The 24,959-nt window shown below is 36.2% G+C and overlaps 1 protein-coding gene across 3 annotated transcripts; it reads left to right on the top strand.

The window, feature by feature from the left end:
- Positions 1-887: 887 nt before the first annotated feature.
- Positions 888-20,659, top strand: tmem144 (transmembrane protein 144). Of its 3 annotated transcripts, none has more exons than XM_012953656.3 (13): positions 888-993; positions 3,716-3,881; positions 6,244-6,366; positions 8,211-8,310; positions 9,022-9,102; positions 10,517-10,604; positions 10,749-10,822; positions 11,009-11,127; positions 11,645-11,764; positions 12,482-12,579; positions 13,781-13,834; positions 14,755-14,862; positions 16,652-20,659. In XM_012953656.3, exons 2-12 carry the CDS (start codon positions 3,743-3,745, stop codon positions 14,836-14,838), a joined length of 1,080 nt encoding a protein of 359 aa, XP_012809110.1. In that variant the 5' UTR covers positions 888-993; positions 3,716-3,742; the 3' UTR covers positions 14,839-14,862; positions 16,652-20,659.
- The last annotated feature ends 4,300 nt before the right edge of the window (positions 20,660-24,959 follow it).

Genomic DNA, 24,959 nt, shown 5'->3' with positions numbered 1-24,959 from the left:
CCTTGAATTAACCCATTCCACCACCTTGATCAGCCCCATGAAATCATCCCACTGCCCTCCTGACAATACACCACCTCCCCTCCAATAGTGGCTGGGAAGCCTGGGATTAAACACCTGCTAAAGTGTTTAATCCCAGCTAAAAACCTGCTAAGTGGCACCGTAGTACAAGGGCAGATTATTTAAAATTTTAAAATTGTGTCCCATACAAGAAGGCAAGACCATCAAACAAAGACACATCTCTTGTTTCAGCACAAAAACTGCTTCAAATAAATGTGTTATTGAGAAAGACAAGACAAAAAAGCTTTAAACTGTACAAGTTATAGTTATTGGTTTATTTTAATCCTATGGCAGTCGATCATTTACAACTAATCAATATTTTGGTCCTCAGCACCTACTATAAATGCTACTATAATTAGCTGACAAAGAGGCTTGACCAGCAAAAATAAACTTCTCACAAGAGAATAGTAAATTCTGTGTAATCAGACCTTTTAATTAATACATTTATATTAGTGACTGTCCAGGCTACTAGGTACCATATGAGAAACAAAAAAAAGTGTGTCTTGAAAAAATTTAAGTAGAGGTTACCAATTTTGAAGGTGTTAGTATAGGTATATAGTAGACCGGTCATTCACAAATGGTTGAATGTGTCAATTGAATGTAAACATTAAAAGGTCCAATTACACATATATTTCGCTCATTCATAAAACTTCCTTTCGAAGTTATCACAGTATACTATGATATATATATGTAGTGTTTATCGTTACACCTGCCTGCCATTCATTCCTTAGAATGCAAGCCATTTCAAACGCAGATTCAGCACAGAGAGGCGCTACCTGCGCACTCACAGAACAAAAACCCTTAGTTCCGCACAAAGCTGAGCCGGATTCCAAGTCATATGACCCGGAGGAGTAAGCCCCGCCTCCTTGCTCTGTCACTATAAGGAAACACTGCAAGACAAAGTGGCTTCTCCGGCTGAGGGGCTCTCGGTGTGAGGTAAGCGCTGCTCTCTGTGTATCTCCCAACTTGTTTGAAGGAAATTGAATCTGCTACAAAAGGATTTAAGGGATGTCTAACACATTTATACATCAAAAAACGACTTAGTTCATTTGTGCTGGAACCAGTGGTGACTGGCTATTAATTGAATGTTTGCGTTTTTTTAAATGAAAGTTTGTGCTAAACCTGAAGACAAACCCACACGGTTGACTTTAAGTGGTTCAGGCTGTATTTACTTAAAAATATAGTGCTATAAATGAATGTTACACAGGGCAATGAGCAGGGTGATAAAGGGCATTAAAGGGGAAGGAAAGGTAGTCACTGGGGGGCAAGTTGTTAGGAATCCCCTAGTAATTCAAGTCATTTATCTCCTACCCCAAGCCGGTGCTCCTATTCAGCCTGGTGCAAGCCTGTAGTGCCATTTCTTCTGTGTCCCCGGCATTCCCTACGCCGCCCTGAGAGGGATCAGATCTTTGCTGCCCTCATCTAACTTGTAGTAGACTACTTCCACTGGTAAATGCTCCTCAGGTTCTTTAAAAATCCTTCTAATGCAGAAGTATGTCATGAAAAAATGTACATTACTGGAATGGAGAGCCACTAGTCACTGATCCGCACATTGTATGGCATGCATATGAGTATATGTAGGTACAAAAAAGGCCATTTTTAGAAAGCGGTGTAACTGGAAACTGTCAGTTGCAAAGATTTGATCATAGGTGTGTATTTTGTCTAACAGCTGATTTACACAAAAAAACAACACCATTATTTCACACCACTTCAGATCTGGTATGAGCCTGAGAGCTTAGGCAGAGAAAAATTTCTGCTTTGTAAAGTTGTGTAAAAAAAGTGTACAAAGTTTTCTTTTTGGGGGCCAGTTATAGAATGACTGCTTACATATAAGGCATAAATAATTGTAGGTTTTAAAATATCCATAAACAAGGCAATACACAAGGATGGTCTGCCCCTCCAGACTGAGTCTGGAGCTGGTTGTCCCATGTATGTGGGACCTCTCAACAACCTGTATAATCAATATGTGACTGAAAATTGGGCACATATCTATTGGGGAGGTATGAAAATTCCACCAGGCAAGGACTGCATTGGTGTGTTGATGCAGTCCTTATCCAACTGATCCTCATAGACCTGCAGTATAATCACCCAAATTTGGCCTAGTGTGGGCAGAATTCTGCTCATTTGGCAACCTCAAGATATCTCTCAGAGTATCTTTAATGTGGTTTATGAGAAAGAAAACTAGCATGGGCCTCTTGAAAATACTGCTGCGCAGTAAGCCATATGTTTTTGAAAACTTGCCTCATTTCCAGAGACAAAATGTTAGCAGATACAGGCCCAAAAAATGGCTTGTGCATGGAAATTTGGGCCATATCCCCGGTCTGGGGAGGAAGGAATCACTGGAGATGATCACTTACTTGAGACCCTGGGCCCGTGCTCCTGTTAGCTGAAAACTGCTCTGTCTTGGGGTTCCACAGTAGGATTGCCATATTGCCATGTTCTTCAGTCTCCCAGGGATCCCTTCCGGCAACTATGCGCAGTAGAGTGAAAAGCCAAACTTTGTTGGTAAAAGTCAGCTTTTCACTCTACTGAGCGTGCAGGATCCAAACAGAAAGATGATGGCAACACACCACTCCCACAGTGTTACCCCAAGCTAGTGCAGTTTTCAGCAGAAAGGGGCACCAGCCCAGGGTCTCAGGTAAGCAGTTCTAATCACTTGCGGTGCCCCAAAGTGATAATACTGTTGCTTTAACTTTAAAACCTTTGTCATTCTGCCACCAAGGGAAGTATGCAGTGAAAACTCTCTGCTGAAATCCTTGGAATATGGATTTGTTGCAAAAACTTAAAGGAACGGTAACATTAAAAATGTGAGTGTTTTGAAGTAATTTAAATATAATGCATCGTTAAAACTGGGGTGTTTGCTTCAGATATGCTACTATAGTTTATATAAATTAGCTGCTCTTCTGTGTAGACATGGATCAGCCATTTGATTTTAAATACGGCAAAATGGCACAGGTTAAGCAGATAACTTAAGCTCTGTAAAATACAATTGATTTGGTTCTTACTCAGGAATCTAAACCTTTAAAATACTTTCATTTGTTGGTGTTACTGCCGTTATCATTTTTCTTTTAACCCCTTTTAAATAAACTACAGTTATATATATGTATACATAAAAGTGTCCTTTAAGAAGTAGAAACAAAGGTTTTCTCATTTTTCTCTATCACTACTATTTGAGGAAGCGCAGTCTGCTGAGGGCATGTTGCTAGCCTGCTGATTCAGCATAGAATATGTTCTAAACCACACATGTCTATAATATGTGACTCTTATAGCATTTCATTTTTTCCAAGAGCAGTTTGTATTTCAGTCTTATTTGCAGGGAAATATGGAATTGATGAGTTACTCTTTATTTTGCTGCCTCAGCCTGCTGATGACAGATACATTTGTTCAGTCCAAGGAAAGAAGAGCAGAGGAATTCATCAAGTTCAGAGATCAGATGAATTTTGGTTGTTTGACTCATTTGCTGGTAATACTATCACATGACCTACAATTCATATGACCTAATGTCTACAGAGAAACAGCAGGGAGGGATTTTGCTCCCATTTTTACTGGTTGAAGCAAAAGAAGCAGCAGTTCACTCATGTTTACACTGTGCATACTGTATAATGTGGTTAAACCTAATACAAAGCTGTTATTTACATATCATTTTTGTTTTTTCCAGGAGAACATCCAAGAGGGAAGCTTTAACATGGAGAACCTGATTACAGCAGCAAACAATGCAAATAGTACCAGTGCTGAACTTACGATAGGCTTCATCTCTTCTGCTGTATCTGTTGTCCTGTATGGCTCAAACTTTGTTCCAGTAAAGAAGTTTGATACTGGAGATGGTATTATTATTATTTTTTTAATTGTATAGTACTGACTTGCATTTATTGTTATTGATAATATATATCATTCACATCATTCTCTGCCCAGTGGAGCTTGCATTCTAAGCTTCCCCCATATATCAGATGCCAGTTAACATTCCTTTATGTTTGTGAGAAAGAGAGGAAACATGGGAGGGGGCATGTGCACTGGTGCAGAAACTACAAGTTTGCTGGGGTGCTTTTCTTACCCTCAATGTTCTGTTCTTAACTGGCTCACACTAATACCCTGATTTAGCCAAATGTGAAAGGTGAATAATTAGATTGAAAAAAATATTATCTGTAAACTATCTGTATATGTTCCAACAAAGAGTAGCAGTCACTTAACATCCACAGAAAAAAACACCACGCTCGGCAGGCTTAATTTAGAGAAACTGATTTAAATAGGCAAATTGTAAAGAAACATTTTCATGATTATTATATCATCCACCTCAGGAAAACAAGGTTTCGTACGATAATATCGGTGCATGTATGGCCAGCTTTAGTCACAGCCAGTAACTGCTTGTTAGATCCTTTTAGTTAGGCTAGTAACTAAATAAAAATGTTGCCTTTATAAAGACTTGATATAAGCTTTACTTTGGACATATATAAATATATTTATAGTACAAAGGTGACACATTCTAAAAAAAGACTGTGTCTAGCCCAGGTGCTGCCTTAAAATATTAGTTATCTATAGAGAAAGCCAAACAGCATTTAAGGGACTGTATTGGGGAACTGGGTGGACAGGCAAGACTGGCACTGGCAGGCAGGCATCAGCCCTTATTAAGGCACAAACAGAACAGGCAAAATAGAAAAGGGTATGCATACCTTTACTGCTGGAACTGGGCCCAGAACCAGGCAAACAAGGCAATGTCCAAGACAAGGTAATAAAGGGTTAAGCAAAGCCCAATTCCAGGCAAGGATTAAGGCAGGCAAAGTTCAGAAAGAACAGGCAGTAGCCATCGGTTTCATTTGGCTTTAAATACTAAAATCTGTGTCTGCACCAGCACAAGCCTCCTTGACATCACCATCTGTGTGCTGTTGGGGATAACCGAGACATCAGCACTTGTGCCTGAGGTGCAACTAGCAGTAGTGCACAGTGTTGTTACATGTCAGTGAAGACAACAGCATGTGGTTATTTACAATTATGCTATAATATATTTGCCTTGTAAATTAAAATTTGCATATAATTATGTTACCAACTGATCACCATTAACAGGCCTTCAGTCCTAGCGCTTATACCCAATAAGATTATATTAAAAAAATGTACCCAGAACAGTGTAATACTATATTGCAGCCACTAGATAGCGCTCCTTGATTTCTTCACATAGTTTTAGGGAAATAGAAAATATTTCATTGGTGGAAGAGCTGAATCTCATGAAAGCAGATTCTAGCAACAATATCGAGTGAAGAGAAAAGATGTTGGAGCCTGAGAGGCCCTTTAGCACATTCTAATATCATATTTTATTTATCATATTATTATTATTTTTAAACTGTAAAATTGCCGTTTTGGAGCATCGGGACACCAAATACCTTACTGTGCCTTAAGATATTTATACCTTACCATGTATGTCTACAGACTGGCCTCAAGGTATCCCCGAGATAAAGTACATTTTTTAGCTAAAAGGTGCCCAAGCCCAGGGTCTGAGGGAAGCAATTTGAATCACTTGGAGGTGCCTAACAAATTTTCACTCCCCCCCCCCACCCAGGGATTAACCATTTCCTTCTCCTTAACAGTAATCTTCTTAACATTAAAGGGAAACTTTCGAAATATACCTTCAAAAACATATACTTTTAATAGCATGCTGCAAATATAATAACTTGTCTTTTATTCTTAAACATTTTTCTAAAATTTGGATTTTGAAAATGAATTTGTTTTATGTTCCTAGCTGTCATATTAGAATGTCTAAACTGTGGCACATGCATGTTTTGACCGCCGCTGCCATCCATCAGAGAACAATGCCAACCAAACACCCCTGACTGCTTCTTAATGCTCCTGATAGAAAGTACTGAACATACAGCTTATAGACAGACCTCAGTGGCAAAGCACTCAAACAGTAATTTTCCATGTGTATTCAGTGTCGCTTTTATATCATTACTTTGAGCAGTGGTGACAGGTGAACAGTGGTGTTTTGTCTACCAGTGATTTTCACTGAATTATCTGGTCTGTCATTAGCCCCCTATGGTTGATAGCTTCTAAAGGGTTATCCAACCTAGTACTGTTTTTTGTGCATAATCAAAGGAAATGTAATCCTAACTTTCCAATATACATTTAGTAGACATTTTAATGTTAATCTGTAATCATTATTCTAAAAGAAAACTTCAGTATTATCTGTATCTTTTTTAGGCATGTTTTTCCAGTGGATACTCTGTGCTTCCATATGGATTGTATCTTTGGTGGTCAATATTATTCTTCATTCCCCAAAATTTTGGCCTCTAGCTATGGTAGGAGGCTGTGTCTGGGCTACAGGTAAGATTTCTTAAAAAGAAAACCAGCAGAGAAAACTATTAACACTACTCCACCTAGAGAAAATAGAGTACAGCTATGGGACCTGTTATCCAGAATGCTTGGGACCTGGGGTTTTCTGGATAAGGGATCTTTCCGTAATTTGGATTTCCATACCTTAAGTCTACTAAAAATCATATAAACATCAATAAGATTGTTTTGTCTCTATTAAGGTTTGATTATAGCTTATGGAATTATAGCTTAGGAAAAGGAAATCATCCTTTAAAATAAGAATTATTTGCTTTTAATGCAGTTTATGGAAGATGGTCTTCCCCTTATTCAGAATTTTCTAGGTGATGGCTTTTTTTTAAATAATGGATCATATGCTTGTACAAAACTTGAGAAATTAAAGCATTGTAAAGTTCAATATCTGACCTGAATCTTCTGAACTTTGTCCACCCAAATACAGAGTATTGCTAGCGAGAGAGAAGAACTAAACTGCCTACTATAAAAGACAACTATAAAAGACACTGCCAGTAACTAGCAATTTTATATCCTTAAAGGGGTTGTTTACCTTTAAATTAACTTTTAGTTTAATGTAGAAAGTGATATTCTGAGACAATCCACAATTGGTATTTATTTTTTATTATTTATGGTTTTTAAATTATTAAGCTTTTTGTTCAGAAGCTTTCAAGAAACAAGGCAGTGGTTTGAGTGAGAGGCAGGAAAATGAATAGGACAGGACCTGAATGAAAAGATAAGTAATAAAAAAATGATAACAACAATAATATTGTAGCCTCTCAGAGCAATAGTTTATGGGATGATGGGGTCAGTGACTCCCATTTGAATGTCAGTAGAAGAAGGCAAATCATTCAAAAACTAGAAAAAATAAAAATGAAGACCAATTGAAAAGTTGCTAAGAATTGGACATTGTATAACATATTAAAAGTTAACTTAAAGGTGAACCACCTCTTTAATAAACTGAAACTATGGAAACTCTCCAAGGGTAAAACTAGTTTAAATAAATAAATGGTGTGCTCAAACTTTTCCCAAAAACAAATACTTACACCATGTTATATCTTGTGATTTTGTGTAATTATGTATGTGTTTTTGTATATAAAATTTGCTTTAGGCTACTGATACAGCAGATATGCAGTATACTCATTTAAATTAAGCTGATTAATTAATGAGTGCTGGTGACAGATAATACCTTAGGATCAGACAGTAATATGCAAGGGCCCTTACAAAAGTCTTTCCTGATGATTAGGAGTGACCCAAATATACTGCTGTAACTGAGGAGCATGTAACCAATGACTTGCTTTCAAGGACTTTGATAAATATATGTTTAAAACATACCTAAAGCTTAATGCAATTCATGTATCCCTGTTTATCATGTACCCATGTTGAATTTTAGATATGTTTGTAAGAACTGCAATTTGAGTATTGGACTTGATTCATCAATTTAATTCATCAAGTTTCATTTGATTGTGGGTGATTTAACTTTGAACGAAGACACAATCAGCAAATCTGCTGCTGACACGAGTCACAAATCAACACAAATCATGCCAACAATTTGCCACTCACAGTTTGTCACAACATGCTAAAAAATAATTGTTTAATGATTCTTTAGTCAGCATCTTTCCACGAGGGTACAGATGAGTTAGGTGCGGTTTAAGTAAAAATATAAAACTTATGAGAAAAGCATAGAACGAATATTAGGTAAAAGATTGATAGGTGTGAAATTAATCTCCAAATTATTTTTTAAATTGATTATAAACTAAAATCTCAAAATACTTTGTTCAGCTTTGAATGTATCTGGCAATTAGATGTAAATACATGTCTATGTAAAACACTTTATTTGATTGCAGGCAACATAACAGTTGTTCCAATCCTTAAAACAGTTGGCCTTGGGCTCGGTTTGTTAATTTGGGCTTCATTTAATCTTCTAACTGGCTGGGCAAGTTCAAGGTAAGGGTTGTGTGCATGTAAAAATAGAAGTAATTATAATAATTTAAAGCTACATGGCAATATCAGCTGCTTTTATTGTACCATTTTTAATTATATTTACACTTATAATATAAGCGGTAAGCAGAAATGGCACACTTGGGCTCTCTCTCCCTTTGGTTTCTGTATAGCAACAGGGAATTTGTCATTTTAAAAAATGTTTTGCATTGAAATGAAGAAACTGTTGGAAATAACCTTTTTGTGGCAGGATACAAAACAACCGGAGAATCACCGTTTAAATATGACAGAGATAAACAAATTATTGATTCCATAATTCTGTGTAAATTAATCTGTAGGCAAAGGCATTATCTCTTATTGTACCTACAAATGTAAAAGGCGTTCCTTCTTTTAATGTAACAATAAAGATTTGATTTTATGAGAGACCCCGGAGTCCAGAGCGCTTGGTGTCCACTACGTTTGAAACTACAAATGTAAAAGTTACAGCACACAGACACAAACAACATAAAAATATCACTGTGCCAATGCCATAGATTTTGCATTTCTGGGATCTGTGCTTTATGTTGACTGGCAGCCTACTGCAAAGATAGAAAAGGCACTAGCACTGAAGGGGTTTGTTGTTATGCACAAAATCACTCATCTTCTTAATCAGTTGGTAGGTAGATGATTTAATTATATCATTGCATCAATATATAACAATGTTTAACTGTTTTTCAGGTTTGGCATGTTTGGAATAGACCCAGAAATTGTTGCTAACCCAAACTTAAATTATGCTGGAGCTGGTCTTTCAGCATTAAGGTACTGTATCTGCATGATACATTTCAAACTTCAAAGTAGTGTGTACCTTTTAATTATGTTTCTTTGTGCACCCTCAAGCACTTTTCATAATCCCTTTGCACAATGCCTTTGCACAAGTCATGTTAGGATACTGTAGCCTATATTCCTTATGAGTACTGTAATTGTTACAGTAATTGTTATGATGGACAGTTCCATTTATGTTCAAGTATACTACACTTACTGCTTTTCCAGACCCTGATTTTGGTAGCTTCTTGTAAGGGGTTAAAAACACAATAGGAGGCCTGTTGGAAGTGATGAGAAGCATTGCAGCCAGTAGTCTAAGGGGCTGATTTACTAACCCACGAATCCGAATTGGAAAAATTCCGATTGGAAAACGAACATTTTGCGACTTTTTCGTATTTTTTGCGATTTTTTTTTAGTTGCGATTACGACTTTTTGTAAATTGTCGCGACTTTTTCGTAACCATTACAACTTGCGCGAATTGTCGCAACTTTTTCGTAGCCATTACGATTTGCTCGTATCTTTTTGCGACTTTTTCGTATTGAGCGCTCGTAAACTGCGGGCAAAACTTTCAGACTTAGCATGATTTTGGAAGCCTCCCATAGGACTCATTGGCAATCTGCAGCTCCAACCTGGCCCAAGGAAAGTCACAATACCGAAGCTTGAATGAATCTGAAACTTTAGTACTTGGCGCGAAGGCTACGAAAAAGTCGAAACAATTCGCGCAAGTCGTAATGCTACGAAAAAGTCGCAACATTTTGTGAAACAGTCGTAACCGCTACGAAAAAGTTGCGACAATTTACGAAAAAATTGCAAAATACCGATCATTATAAAAAAACGCATTCAGACGCCTTCAGACCGTTCGTGGATTAGTAAATCAGCCCCAAAGTGTGATTGCACACAGGGAGATTTGTCATCTGTGGTTAACTCTGGGCTACCTGGTGTGACATCGGACTTTGGGCAGCTTTGGAAAACCAATCGCTGCATATGTTTTCCCACCAGCGATAAACTGCTTTATCATGATAGCACATAACCACGATTCCATAGAAGTGAATCTTCTTGTGCTGCATGTTAAGCCATAATGCACTATTACATCCTGCTTCCTCTGTACTTTAGGTCTATCCACAGGTATATTCATCTATGAACTCTGTGTATCAAGAACAGGAATTCTAGGAATGTCCTTTGATAGAATGAATGTGCTGTATACCCCATTTTGGGTCATAACATGCAAATGTTTGCTTTAAGCTTTTCACCTCAGCAGCCAGTCAGCTCTCAACCAGAATACATTTGGATATGAAAATTTCACATAAAAGCTCAAGCCTACCAATTTCAGTAAATAGAATAAATGTTGCTGTAAATGATTTGGTTTTGGTTTGAGGCAATTTAATGTGCACCATTTCTATTTGCTTTCTAGTGCAGTAATTTTTCTGTTTGTGAAATCCGAAGTAAACAGTGCAACATCAATTTCAGAATCAGAAACCACCCCACTACTTAGCAATAGTGTACGTATTGCACAATAACATCTTTCTAATGATCCAATCATATGTTACTAATTCACATGATCCACCAAATTTCTTTTGAATCCTGGATTGGGGACACTATCACAGAATCATTTATTTTCATGCAAACGTTTTTTTTTCCAATAGATTAATTACCAGCAAAACGCTGTTTCAGATGAATCATGGGTAGAAAAGCTATCGCCACTTCAAAAACGACTGATGTAAGAAAAATTGTTTTATGAAACTAGAATTCACATAAAAATCCACAGTTGTCATAATCTTACACCTAAGACTTTTTCCTCAGTTAGTGATCTTTTATTTGAAATAAGCACTTGGATATATGCATTTGTACTATGTGTTATTTACATTGCATTTCTGTTTTTCTGCGCTAATTGTGTTTGTATTAGAGGATCTGCAATGGCTGTTGTAGCAGGAATTCTCTATGGCTCCAGTTTTATCCCAGTTCTCTACATCAAGGACCACAGCAAAAATAACCAGAGCATATATGCTGGTGCAAGCCAATTTGGTGAGAAGAACAATATTTATTTGCTACTTATTATTTACAGAATGTACAGTTTAGTGATAAGACATATTAAAAATAAAGCCTACAGATGTCAGATGTGCAGCAAATGAAATAAACATATTGATTCACAGGCCCTATTTAATGTGAACAAGTTTGTTGGGATTAACACCAAGATGTCCCCATCAGAGGAATGACAATATACTGAACATTGGGTTTTATAATGAGTTATAACACAGTGGCTTTGCACATTGCCTAAAGAACTTTAAACACCGTAGCATAGCTACTGTTCAAAATGCAGTTTAGTGATGTTTGTGGTGCAAGTTTAGGAGTTTACTGCAGTGCTTTGGGAATATATCTTAACAAATCACTGTGTTTATAGATGTACTATGTAGATTAGATGTATATCTTCTGCTCTTATATTTCATTTGTGACCACCGTCAGGATTAAATTCTTACTCCTGTGATTAACGATTACAAGCATTTCCATCTCCTGCTATATAATATTCCTTTTTTAACAACAGATTTAGATTACGTCTTTGCACACTTCAGTGGAATTTTCCTTACAAGTACAGTATATTTTCTAATATACTGCACCATAATGAAAAATCACCCAAAAGTTTACCCTCAAGCAATACTGCCTGGTAAGTACTTCCAAAGATTTATTTAGGCTTTTCTTAACTATTTCATTATACTTTTTGCCCCTGTCTTCCTGACAGCTCACTTTTTTCTGGGTGCTTTAGCATTAGCTTTACATTCACTAGAATTCGGCAAATAGCTTCCTCTCCTCTTTCAACCCTCTTATCAGGCACCAGCACTGCCTGAGTATATTTCCGCCAAACATAATTTCTTATACTGAAGGAATAGAGACAGAAAATGGTTTGTTTATTGTTCTATATCAACATAATAAAAAAAATCTGCAACTCAGAAATGATGCCTCTTTTCTCTAAAGACTCTTACTCAGCTTGAATTATGAGCAAGTTTATACAGCCCCTGCAGCTAATACATATCAATCAGAAAACAATTGTATATTTACAAGGAGGATGGTATTTAAAACATTCATTTTTGTAAACTGTACATGTATTATAAAAGTAAAAAAAATGTTTATTTATTTCTCCATCTTTTCAACGTATATGGCCATAATCAGAACAACTCAAGATGTGTACTGTTTACCTTTTGTTTTTGAATTCATGCTGAATTCAGTTGTATGAAGAGACCATTGTAGCGTCTGTGTTCTAGTTTCCCTTAATTTTCTCTGTAGACCTTGCACATTTAGCGATTAGTCAGATTAACCTAACTGCTAATTTCTTTATTTTTCATACATTAAGAGCTGATTTGTTTTTTTTTCCTGTATCTATAAGGTTTTGTTTCTGGTATACTATGGGCCATCGCGACCTGTTGCTGGTTCCTGGCCAATAATTACCTTAGTGCTGTTGTCAGCTTTCCAATAATAACTGCAGTAAGTTACTACATTTTTGTTGTAAATGTTATGATATGTAATATGTATTAAGAGATTTTATTTAAAGCTGCAACATATTCCCATAACAGACCCAAGGTTTATTACCACATGAGTCTGACAGAGATCTTACAACCCAGTTTTAAGATGCATTATATGCTGTCAAATGCCAAGTGTAGTATGGTTGCAATCAGGAGTGACTAGTGACAGTCAAATGATGAAGTGCCAGCAGGGGTGATAGCAGATTAATGTATATGCTTAAAGTACAACTTGAAACTTTACAAAAATAGACTAGGAAATGCTACATATTACAGGGAAGATCTGTACCCTAGAAGATGCCCCAATAGCCCCATCTTCTTTTTTTGCTGATTGCTCTGAACTGCAGTTATTTGGCTGAGTTTAAGGATTGACGAATAATATATAATATCAAAGTCATAATACAAGTGTATTTTGTAATTAATTAAATTCACAGGGCAACTCAAATACCAGTGCATTCTGCATCAAAATTTAATAATCAAACTTATGGCACCAGTTTCTTAAACTCATTTTCTATTTCATGGTTTCTGACAACCCCTAAGCTTAACTTCTCAACATCAGCCCAGAGCACACTGAGCATGTAAGTTTCGCCGATCCAGGGTTGGATTATTACTGTTGTAGGGCTGCTGAACCTCCCTGCTGGTACAGTGAAGTGAATTCAGTATATAGAGTACTTTCAATTTTCAAGCTACTAGATGGATGTATATATCTAGGCTTGTCTACTGTTTACAAAATTCTGCATATTTTTTCACATTTAATATAACTCTACCAATTTAGGTATATTATTATACTATTATTATATTATTCTTACTTATTATTTTTACATTTGAGTTTTGTGATTTCTACATTCCCTTTCCTGTTACCTTAAAATATTATCGTAACCCTTCCAGTAACAGAACACTTTTATACACCAAGAAAGCATCTAGGAAAGCATAATGACTGTTAGGGTGATGACACACGTGGAGATTTTTTGCTGGGAGGTAAATCTAACTTAACTGCGGAGAAATATAAGTCACTTGCGGTTTTAAATCTCCTTGTGTTCCATAAACCTTAGAGTAAAGATAATACTGATGTAGAGCAAACGGAAAAGCGACTTTGCGTTTTCATTATTGACAACAATTTTACAAATGTACATTTTTCTAAGCACCTACTTTTTCTTGCTTTTCAGGGGCCAGGAATAATAGCTGCAATGTGGGGGGTTTTAGTTTTCAAGGAAATAAAGGTGAGTTTTTTTAGTTCCTTACCAGATTTTCTGTCTGCTAATGAAGACATTTGTACTAATAAGTGGCACTCACAGGCTACTATGCATCAGATTGTCAAAGGACTGTATACTGGATGAGGAGATAAGTAAGTGACATGGGTTTTAAGCTCCCCTGTTACAGAAACTAATGTGAATGATGTATAGTTACTGTATAGCTCTGCAGAATATGTCAAGAATATGGAAAGAGAAATTATAAGGAGGGTATTTATTGAAAAAAAAATTATGATTTGAGGAAAAAAATGAAGCAAAAAACCCCCACAAATATTCATGTATTTTCTGAAACATTGAATATTTTGAATTTATGAAAGCAAAAAAGCCCACAAAAAGTTGTCAGAAAAAACTTAGTAAAAGCTGGCAAGGTTCATTAAAACATTCAAGATTTTCATCCTCATTGGACAAATAAAACAATTTTTTTTTCTGCAAAAAAACATGTACACAACTATTTGGTGAGAGAACTTTTTCTTACATAAGCTAGCATTTTAGATATAAAAATGATTTTCCATTTGTGTATAGAAGAGGATCCATTCATGTGCAGATCTCTAGGATTCTCTATCTATATTGTTTTCTGCAGTTATGTAACGGGGTGGCTGTAGAACAAATGAAAAATAAATGTAGTAAATTAAGACCTCACTCAAGAAAATATGAATTAAAATACTGGTTTTATATATGAATTCTTAATTTCCATTCCTAGCCCTAAGGAAAGAAAAAATAGTTACCTAAAATGATTAAACTGGTTTTGCATTATTAAAGAAAATGCAATTGTAATCAACTTCCAGTATACACTAATAAAGTATTTTTAATGCCCTTTAAGCTTTTTCTGCTTTGGGGGTTTATTTCTATGTGCTTTTGTTCTATGATTATATTGTTTTATTTTTTCACAGGGAATGAGAAACTATTTGCTGCTTGTATTCGCCTTCTGCATTGTCCTGTCTGGTTCTTTGTTAACGGGTTTTTCTAAGAAATGAAGATAGTTTTTCCAGCAGGTGGTGGTAATTGTTTTTTTGGATTTCTAACTTTTTTTTTGATAATGAACTTTTTAAATACAATCTATGAATCTTCATTATATGAAGAAAGTAAAGCACAGTGGTATTTTAGTTTTACTTAAAATTTACAAAGCACAATGCTTTGAAGACAAACATTGTAGTGTTTATTGTGCCATGGGGTACAATATTAATATTTGTTCAAATAAACATTCATATATCCAGCCTAAAGTGTTTTCCAGTTATTTGTCACACTGTTGCCCACTGTCCTTTAAAAATCACAAATATGCAGAACAAATGTTATGAATTGGTATTTGTATAAAACACCTGTCATCGGCTCGTTTGTTTTGTGTCTATAGTATAAACTTGGTCTGCAGTAGATAGTAAACAGAAATACCAATAAAAGCTCATCATTAGTACTAATTAATGCAGTATGTACAAAAGGAAACAAATAATAAAGCCTCTAATCTAAATAGTAGTTATAACAAAGTAAATATAAACGAATAACAAGTTGAAGCCCCAAACAAATCAAAACCCATACCAAATAAATGAATAGGTCCAGGTGTAAACACCTATGAGTAAGTGCGTGCGCGCACGAAACGCGTCAGGCGTCTAGTTTTTAGATGGAACAATAAAGACCTGGTTTTAGCAGCATATCGTGTCCGGAGATGTTTGGAGCTCAACTGTATATAGTATGTACAAAAGCACTACACACAAAGTAAAATCAAATCAATTAAATCATAAATGCTAGTTTCTCTTTTTGGAAAAAAAATAGCTATGTACCAAATCCAGGATTCTGTTTGGAATTTGGTGTTTTTCAACAGGATTCGGGCAAATTCACGTGCCTGGCAGAACTGAATCCAAAGCCTTAAAAAATTTGATTTTTTGTAACATGGAAGTTGAAAATTTTTCTCTTTTACCCTTCAATAGCCTTATTTGCATATACAAATTCAGATTTGATTCAGTATTCAGCCGAATCTTTCACAAAGAATTTGGGGTTCGGCCAAATCCCAATATAGTGGATTTGGTGCATCCTTACAAAAAAACTGAACCTCTTAAACCTTTAACAGCACAAGAATTAAAAGCATTCTTATTGAGCCCATAAAAACAAAATGAAAAAATGAGACTAAGGCTTGAAGTTACAAAGAATTTTGTTCAGGTTTCATACAAATTATTGATCATGTGAATTAAAATACATTTACAAATGATTTGGCTAATTTGCACCAAGGTAGCTATTAAAACTGCTTTGTATGCCAACCTCATGATTTAAATACAAAAAGATTTGTTTTATCCATCTACTCATGTATGTAATTACTAATATCGCAAATATCATAACACCAGGGGGTAGGGAGCCTTTCAGGGGGAGTACGCTGAAGGTGTGAAACCACAAATAAGATCTAGGAGTAACAGCACCATACAAATCACGTGATGGATGAAGGCCCAAGGGGGGAAGAATAATTAGCCATCAAAATAAAGCAAAAATAGCCTCAAAACATGAAAATATGATGATATTGTTCCTGCAATATTTCAGGTGAAAAATGTGTCTGGTTTAAGTTGTAAATATGGTTCATAATCTCGTGGCCAGAGTATAGTCTGCCCCTGCTTAGGGCGCAACAATGTTAGGAAAAGAGATGCCAAATGTCCCTGATGCTTCCCCTTAAAGAATAAGTAAACCTTTTTTTTCTAACAGTAAAATTACTCTAAACAGCCTCCAGAATTACCTACCTTTGTCCCAGCATTCTCTCTGACCTGGTTCCTCAGTTAGAAGTTAATCGTTTTTCTTTGCTTCCTTTTGCAGAGTGAAGCCCCGCTCCCACTTCCTGTTCAGTTCTGTCTTCAATTCGACTACTCTAGTCAACCGGGAGAGCCTTCTGGGCATGCCTGGAGGCAGCAGGAGCCAGTCTGTGCATTAGCAGGGTTTTTTTTTTTTATGTGTACAAGGGCATTGGGAAGCATTAAGGATGTCTATATAGTACTTTCTTCATGATTAAGTGATTTAAGCAATTGTAATTTATTGAATTTCATCAATTATTAATCTTTGTATGGTGTGTATTTTATATATGTATTTTCCTTTTGCATCCCTTCATGTGTCATGTTGCCTAGTAACTCGGAGACACCATACAGAGATATACTATGACACTGGTATTTTACATATTTATCTGTACTAATGTCTGGGTATAGTGGCCCTATAGTTACATCAAGAGCATTTGGGGACAGTAATTTTTAAATGGTAGCTTAGCCTCCAAAAAATGTATAATGCAAATGACCTTACACTTGGACAAACCTTCACTATATATATATTTGTGGTTGGACTTAAGTTAGAGCAACATACTCTCGGCTCCAAGACATGCAGAGGACAGTTTCTACTACTACTGAAATTGAAAAGAAAATATTTATTTTTGCAGTTAAATGGCAGAAAGGTCTTGTGTTCATTTATAATTACAGACTTAGCAATGTCTTTCCAAATTTAAAACAAAAAAGGAGAAGACACAAATCTTTGTCACTGAGGGGAACCATAAATGTTTTGGAAACATTCATATGAACCCAGACTATTATTGTTGGGTACTCTGTGTTCTTTATATTGTCTGATACCAGTGAACTATTAATTAGACTCTGAAATTCTCTGAAAGCAGTCTTTACAAACCAATTAAGCAGGTGATTAAACTGTGTCAGGTTTAACCTCTTCTTGTGCTCATACCTGTATAAAAAATGTGTCTAGTTGAGAGTTTTATTCATTGTAAAGACCTAGAATTTCACCTGCCATTGATTTTCTTGCAAAGAAGCTGTAAAAACCCCTCCCTTTTTATAAATAATTTGGTTTTTTTGCTGTTATCTTCTCCTTCTTATCTACTTCTTTCTTTTATACATTATATAAATTGTAACAGACAGAGCTTTTTTCCCACTTTCAACATACCTTTACATCCAATGATGATCGAATCTATCCCATTTAGCTTTGTTAGAAAATTTGTGAAGCCATGGGAAAATTCTGAGAACTTTTTTTCACTGAACTTATTCCGCTGCAACTTTATTCCATGGTGACTTTTACTGCACACAATATACTATATATTTTTGAACACATTTATTAACACTGTTATTTGTCAAGCTTTTCATACAGTAAGATATCTTGAGCTTATCTTAACACTAATGTTTATTTTATAAAAAATAAGATAATAAAAACATCAATGTATTATTACTAAGGTCTAGCAATATAAATGTGTGTAACAGGCCTTGTTCTTTATAAAAAAAAAATGTGTTTCCTAATACTGATATAGGTAAACGTAAAAGTATTTATTTATTGGATTTGGCTTGTTATTGTTTTTAAGTGCAGTGGAAGAGTTTGGGAGGCTTTTGATAGCATACAGTGAATAAATTAAAAAAAAAGTCCTTGTGTGTGCCAGCTTTGCTCAGGAATCTTTCATTCAAGTGGGTGTAGGCAAGCAGAAAGCACATTTAGCAGTTAACCCAGTGATGGGATTTAATTGAATTACTGCAACATGGCTGCAAAGGAGCATGACCGCACATGGCACAGGAAAAAATAGCTCTATAACAGACAAGAAGTTAAATAACATAAGAAGCACAGAGATTAGTACAGTGCAGGAGTACCCATGAGCAACACTTAAATGTAAAAAATGTTGGGGAGCAACGCAAGCATGAAAACATTTCCTAGGGGATGACCAATAAGGATTGGTGATGACTGGCAGCCTACAGGAGGCTCTGCTTGACAGTACACATGGTCTTTATGCCTCCAAATCTTCTCTTCAAGTCAGAAATTCAAAAATTAAAACCTACATTGAGGCCACTTGGAGCAACATGATGCTCACGAGCCACTGGTTGGGGATCACTGGTACAGTTCATATTGGTAATTTAAAGAAGAAGAAAAAACAAATCACTGGGGGTGCCAAAAGTTAGGCACCTACCAGTCATTGTATTTACTTGCCTGATACAGGGGGCTATGGGAAAAACTCAAAACTGAATTAGGAGAACAGTTTTTTCTCGCTTTAAAAAGGCGGCTTGTTTTCCATATATTGCAATATATTCAAATTGACTGCATAAAAGTCAGCCCTGGCCAGTTCTGTGCTCACTTTCATCTGATTTATTAAGCATGTTAGTAATTAGGCAATTTATGTAGGGATAAGTTTTACTTAAAACATGGTTTACAAGGTTAAAGCTCCCAAATGGTTGACCACCAGAGGGACTACTTGACTGAAGTTGAAATGATGGGAGCTACAACAGGGAGCTGGCCACTGCTCCTGTATAAACTATAGCAAAAGGAGAAGTTGTGCTCTAGTTTAGACTAGAATTCACTTGCATTCTTTCTCTTGGTATAATAGAATTTTGCCTTGATGTTTTTTGAGCGCAGAATGTTGCTTTGGTGCTGTTCTTCTGCAGAGATGTATAAGCCATCTTTGACTGATTGGTTAAAGTAAAGTTTATTCTTGGCAGTAAATAAAGTGATTACAGAACAAAGTTATACATAATTCAAGAGCCCTTCCCTTGGATTTATCAAGTTGTAACATATCTCTGAGGGTTTGTATATTTATTGATCTTTAACTGTATAAAATGACAACTGGTTAAGGCTACACAGTGATTGTAGCCTTCAGCAAGGCAGATGTTCAGTGTATGGAAAATGTACAAATCTTTCCTGTTTATATATGCCAATTATCTGCTGGGCACTGGAGAATCCCATTCTTAAGATATTACCAGCACCCAGCTTATAAGCAACAACTAGGTGGGATATTATAATAATCAGAGATTTTTTGTTTATGAAATTGATTATGCACAGGAAAACTGCAAAAGTGCTTATGGGATGCAAGACAATGCAAAAAAGTAGTGGTTGCCAGCAGGGAAGGATGGTCAATGGAGGGAAGATCAGGGCTTCTGGTGGGCCCCTGGGTCACAAGTCCGACACAGATGGTATACAGGTGCAGTGACAAGGAGTTTACGAGGATTTTGAGAATGAAAAACTAAGCTACACAGGTCCATAACATGTCCCTTTGTCGCTATACACTTACAATTACTTGAATGTAATTATAGATGTTTTTACAGTATTGTGTCCCCTGTCTGAGACAAGTAACATTCCCAGAGTAGACATCCCTAATGAATATGCAGTTATATGAAGGAACATTTTAAAGTAAGCCATATCCAGACTCTCAAAATCAATCTCCACGTGGGTAAATTGCAATGGGTAGAGAATTATTCTGTGTAAAAATCTTTTCACACTATTGCTGTGTGTGCATGGAGAAAGGATAGTGTCTTCTAATGCTGTGCTGACAAATTCCTGGAATGTACTCATTTCCATCACTAACTCACTATTTAGCAGTCATGCGTGCACAATGACAGCCTTTGGTGTCCTGCTGAATCAAGGGATGGGCCAGCCAAGAATAAGTAAATCATTCTAGACTTAAAAATACAAACAGGTTTGGAGGTTAATATAATGGCATCCAACCTCTATTTTGGAATTTACAAACTATTATAGAACTCACTGATAATGTAGATGTACTAAATGTGATTGATATGGGAATAAGTAAACCCTGTCCTTGCTGGAATATTGTTTATAATCTCACCAGGGCAGTAACCATCACTAACATGGGCCCATAAAACTGAATTAACTAAAAGCAGCTTGTCTATAACTTGTATTTCTTTTAGTTTATCATGCACTAATCAAAGCAAATCAAATTTTTGCTATGGATTACTGTGTGCTTTGTGTGTATTTCCAAGTTGGCCACAGTCATGATTGTTATTTATTTTTAAATAAAGCAAATGTAACTGTAAATACCATAATTAATAAATATGCCATATCGATCTATTTCCCCTGTACATCCTTTGTTTTATTTACTCTGACATGACATATGGACTGACTTAATACACGATTCTTCTTCATATGCAAAGGATCATTTAAGGACCTTGGCTGTATAGCTTTTTGTAAGATTTACCAATGCCAATGTTTCATCAACACCTTTTATAGCCTATATAAGGCGACAATGTGATTGAAGTTGAAGCCTACCATAAATGATGCTCCTTTTTATAGGTCTTTACTGTCAAGCATGCACTGGGGTAATTCTCTTTGTTAAACATTCAGATTAATTTTAGATGTTCAAGGTTTCTTGGTTCTTTAGTAAAGGATCTGTGTTTTTTTAAAAACATTTTATTGTAGTTTTATATTATGACTGCAATATGTCCCACATTTTACTCTCCTATAGTTTCTTTTTTTGTTTTCTTTACGGGGACTTTTATGTACAATTAATAAATACTATTTGCAAATAACTTGAAAAGTGCAGAACAGACTTTAACATGTAAAAATGGTGTAGAGGTGCTTGCCATGGGACCCCAGCAAGCAGGAACCCTGGTGAAAAGCCACTGCCTATCTCTGCCTGATGCAAGATACAGAGCACAGCCAGACCTGGGGAAGAAATGGTTTCTCTACTTGAGCACTAAGGGGCTCTTTTGCCCCTTAGTCTTCTTGTACTAATTCCCTGGGTCTACATAAATTTCCCCTATAGCCTTGTGTTTTGCCTTTTACATTTCCGCTTTACATGTCCCTGACATAAATACATGAGCCAATTTTCTTCATACAGGATTCCCTATTTCATTAGTTTTATACTGAACATATAATAGATGTAAATAGCCTATATAGCTTTGGTGTTTGTAATATATAGTCTAAGTTGTGTTGCTTGTTTATTCAGCTGATTCTCTCCTTGTTCCAAACCTAGTTGGGTTCTCTATTATTCCCTTTCTTCAAAGGAAAAACAACTTAGATATGCCTATTCTGGCTAATGTTTAAACTTTTTGAGCTAGTTAATAAAAAAAAAAAATAATAAAAGAAATAAAAAAAATCTTAATTTAAAGGAAAGGGTGGAAAAGAAAAAATATATAATAATGGTTAAAATATATATATATAATGAATAAACATAACTAATATGATTCAGTGATTGTATCTTAGTAATTCAGACACAATGTTGGGATTGTCCTATTTAGGAAAATATCTCTAAATACTTTGCAGAAATAGTTTTCACCTTTGTGGAAAGGATTATAATCTTGTTTTCTGACTCTTCCTGGCCCCATGTTTCCTGGCTTTGAGCTATATTATTACCCTGCATGTGCTGATTTATCACACTTTCTGTCTCATATTTTTTAGTATCATGCAGGCAGCACGAGGCTATGATTTTTGGAATTATAGATCAAAAATACATTTTTTGTATTGTAAAGATTTGCTATGTAATTGCTGCCAGATGCACTTTGGATTACCCTTTCCTACAATGAAAATAAAAACATTTTAAAAGTAAAGTTTAGCCTTTTTCATTCTATCCCCCATATGTAATAAAAGGCACTAAGTTTGCTCAGGAGCAGTAACCCATAGCAACCAATAAGATGTTGACTTTTAAACAGGTGACAATTTTACCTGATGATTGGTTGCTATGGGTTACTGCTCCTGGGCAAATGTAGTGCCTTTTATTACAGTTGCGCTGTTTCCCTATGGTGTAGGGAACCTATTAAATATCATAGTGTGATTTAATAGCAAGCACAGAAGTTGCTGTAGTTTTTAGCAGCTAGTCAGCTGGTCTATTTTAATGGTGTAATTGCCTTAAAACAATCTAATTGATGGCTATGAGTTAAGTGATCTGCTAAATGGGGAGAGTTTGTCCCATACTTTCTCATTTTGACCCGGTTCATCTCATACTCCCTCAAGTACATTGGTCCTGAGAGGGTTAAAGTACACTCACCTGGTGAGTAGGTAGAGATGTGCTAGAAACCCAGAGAGAATTTAGAGCTGTGTGGACAGGGAACAGCAGTGTGGAGTGCTACTGGGACTGTTTTAGTTAGAACACAATGTGGCAAGGGTTTTGTTTGGTTTCATTTAATCATCTCTATGGATGGGCAAACTTTTTCACTCAGTACAGTTTTGTGGCAAAATTCAACATTTTTTCAACAAATTCACACTAAAATTTCATCATGCAGTGAGTCTGCCTGTTGCGCTGGAAACAATTAACACATCATTATTATCTGCTGCCCCTAAGATGGACGCACAGTAGAACATGGGGTTCCAAGCCTGAAGGCAATTTAAGGTTAGATATAGGCTAAACCCTTTATTGTTGTGGAGAATTGAGCATTCTTGTGCCAACCCAGTCTGTTCTGCTGCATTGCGCACAAGTGCACCCATTGGCACCCATTGGGTACCCTCTGAGCTTCTGCCAACTTGAAAGTGAAGTTCTCACTGCAGGCTGCATCAATAGGTGCAGCAGAATGGGTGCAGTATTGTATGAATAAAGAAGTCACTGCTAGAAAGGATAAAGAGGGAGGTGGCATTATCTTAATTTATAGTCCTGTACATGGCAGGAATTTAATATATGTTGCTGTACTTGCATAACTCGGCTTTTCTCATGAATAACTTTGTTTTTCTCAGGTGGAAGAAGGTTCAGTATGCTCTGAAGAATGCCATGCTAATAAATATTTGCTGAAATCCTAGTTCACTTCTGTTCTTTCATGTACCTGGTATTGGTGGCATAACAGTGGTCTCTTGGCTACGCATTATGTGTGTGACATGATGTCATGTGTTATGGCTTTAGTATATGTCAAAGGGCAAAAATACCAAAACTGATCATACATTCAGGGAGGGATGGTGATTATAGGTTTCTGTTACACCTCACTTTTTTTTCAAAAAACTTTTTAAAAAAGTAGGACAATGTTATATAAAATCTATTTTCTCCAGGGTGGCACTTGTAATTGTCCCTTATAATCAAGGAGAGGCAAAAATAAGGCAATGTTCCAGCAACTAATCACTGTAATGATCCTGTCAGAGCCTTTGAATGCCTTTCTTGCTTCTCACCAACTGCTGCAAAACACTGTGGAAATTTGGCATTTCAAATGAAGCTAAACTTAGAGAATCTCTGATATTTTTTGTGCACAGTAAACCTCACATAAAGCACATTTTAATTATAACCCAAATTTTGCTGTGAAAAAGTTTCAAGATCATTCAGATTTGGTACAATTGGAAATCCAACTAATAATAATATCATTCCACAGAATATATTGTTTATGTGTATAATACCTTACTTTAACTAAGTGTCTTTATCTGTAAGGAACTCTTTGTTCTAGAACCAGGGACCTGAGGTATTCTCCCCACTGCTTCTCCAAGTTGAGCCACCATGGTTGCAGCCTGCTAGGTTATTGGGCAATAGCCCAATTAAGGGGTTATTTAAACTTGCCTGTAAATCCTGTCCTGTAAGTCTTGTTCCTGCCCTGTTTTGTCCCCCCCATTATTCTGAATTCCCAGTTTTGACCCCTGGCCTGTTATATGGACTTTGATTCTTTTCTGCCTGTCTTGACCTTTAGCCTGTTTCACAAACTTGTTTGATTGCAGCCCGCCGGGACCAATTGCTGAACCTCAACATTGTTTCTCTGCCAGTTCCTTACATTCTTCAAGGGTCTGTGTATCTGCAGTTTTTCCTTATTAACGCTTGTTTGTATATAGAAAAATCCAGAAGCAAATCAACTGTTTGAACTGTGCCAAAAGTATAGTTTATTTAGCCCATGTATATTCCCAAAAACAAAGGGAAACGTTTCAGCCTTTTATCAAGTCCTATTAAATCTTGTTTTAAAACAACATGCTATTCGTGTCTAGCCTTCATATGTTTGGTAGTATTTTAATCACATCAGCTCCTTCTAGCTAGTTTAACCAGCTTATTTATATCAAGTAGAAGGCAGGTTGCAATCCACCATTTTTAGACTTTGCACTCCACAGGTCTCTGGCCTCCATTCCAGAGCACAGAGACCTGCAGACACCCACATGGATACAGTGTTGATATTCTGTAACTTACTTGTCAGGCAGAATGGCCTTTGCCCGCCAACCCTCTGCTCTGTACCTCTTGCCAGATTTTCTATTCAGTGTTAGCACAAAGTACAGCCAGAACCTGGACAGAAGCTTAAGTAATAAATAATGATCTCTTGCACCACTTAATGCCCTATAATTGCTGTCTGGGGGGTCTTTGAAAATTACATTGTAGTCAATGTTTGTTAACCAAGCATGATAGTTGCATACATCATTTTTATAGGTTTTTCAGTAGATTTTAGGCATGTTGTTCCAAATAATGAAATTATGGACACTTTAT

This window comes from Xenopus tropicalis, chromosome 1 (genome assembly GCF_000004195.4).
Source record: "Xenopus tropicalis strain Nigerian chromosome 1, UCB_Xtro_10.0, whole genome shotgun sequence".
NCBI classification, from domain to species: domain Eukaryota; kingdom Metazoa; phylum Chordata; class Amphibia; order Anura; family Pipidae; genus Xenopus; species Xenopus tropicalis.
This window is presented reverse-complemented; position numbering and strand designations above follow the sequence as displayed.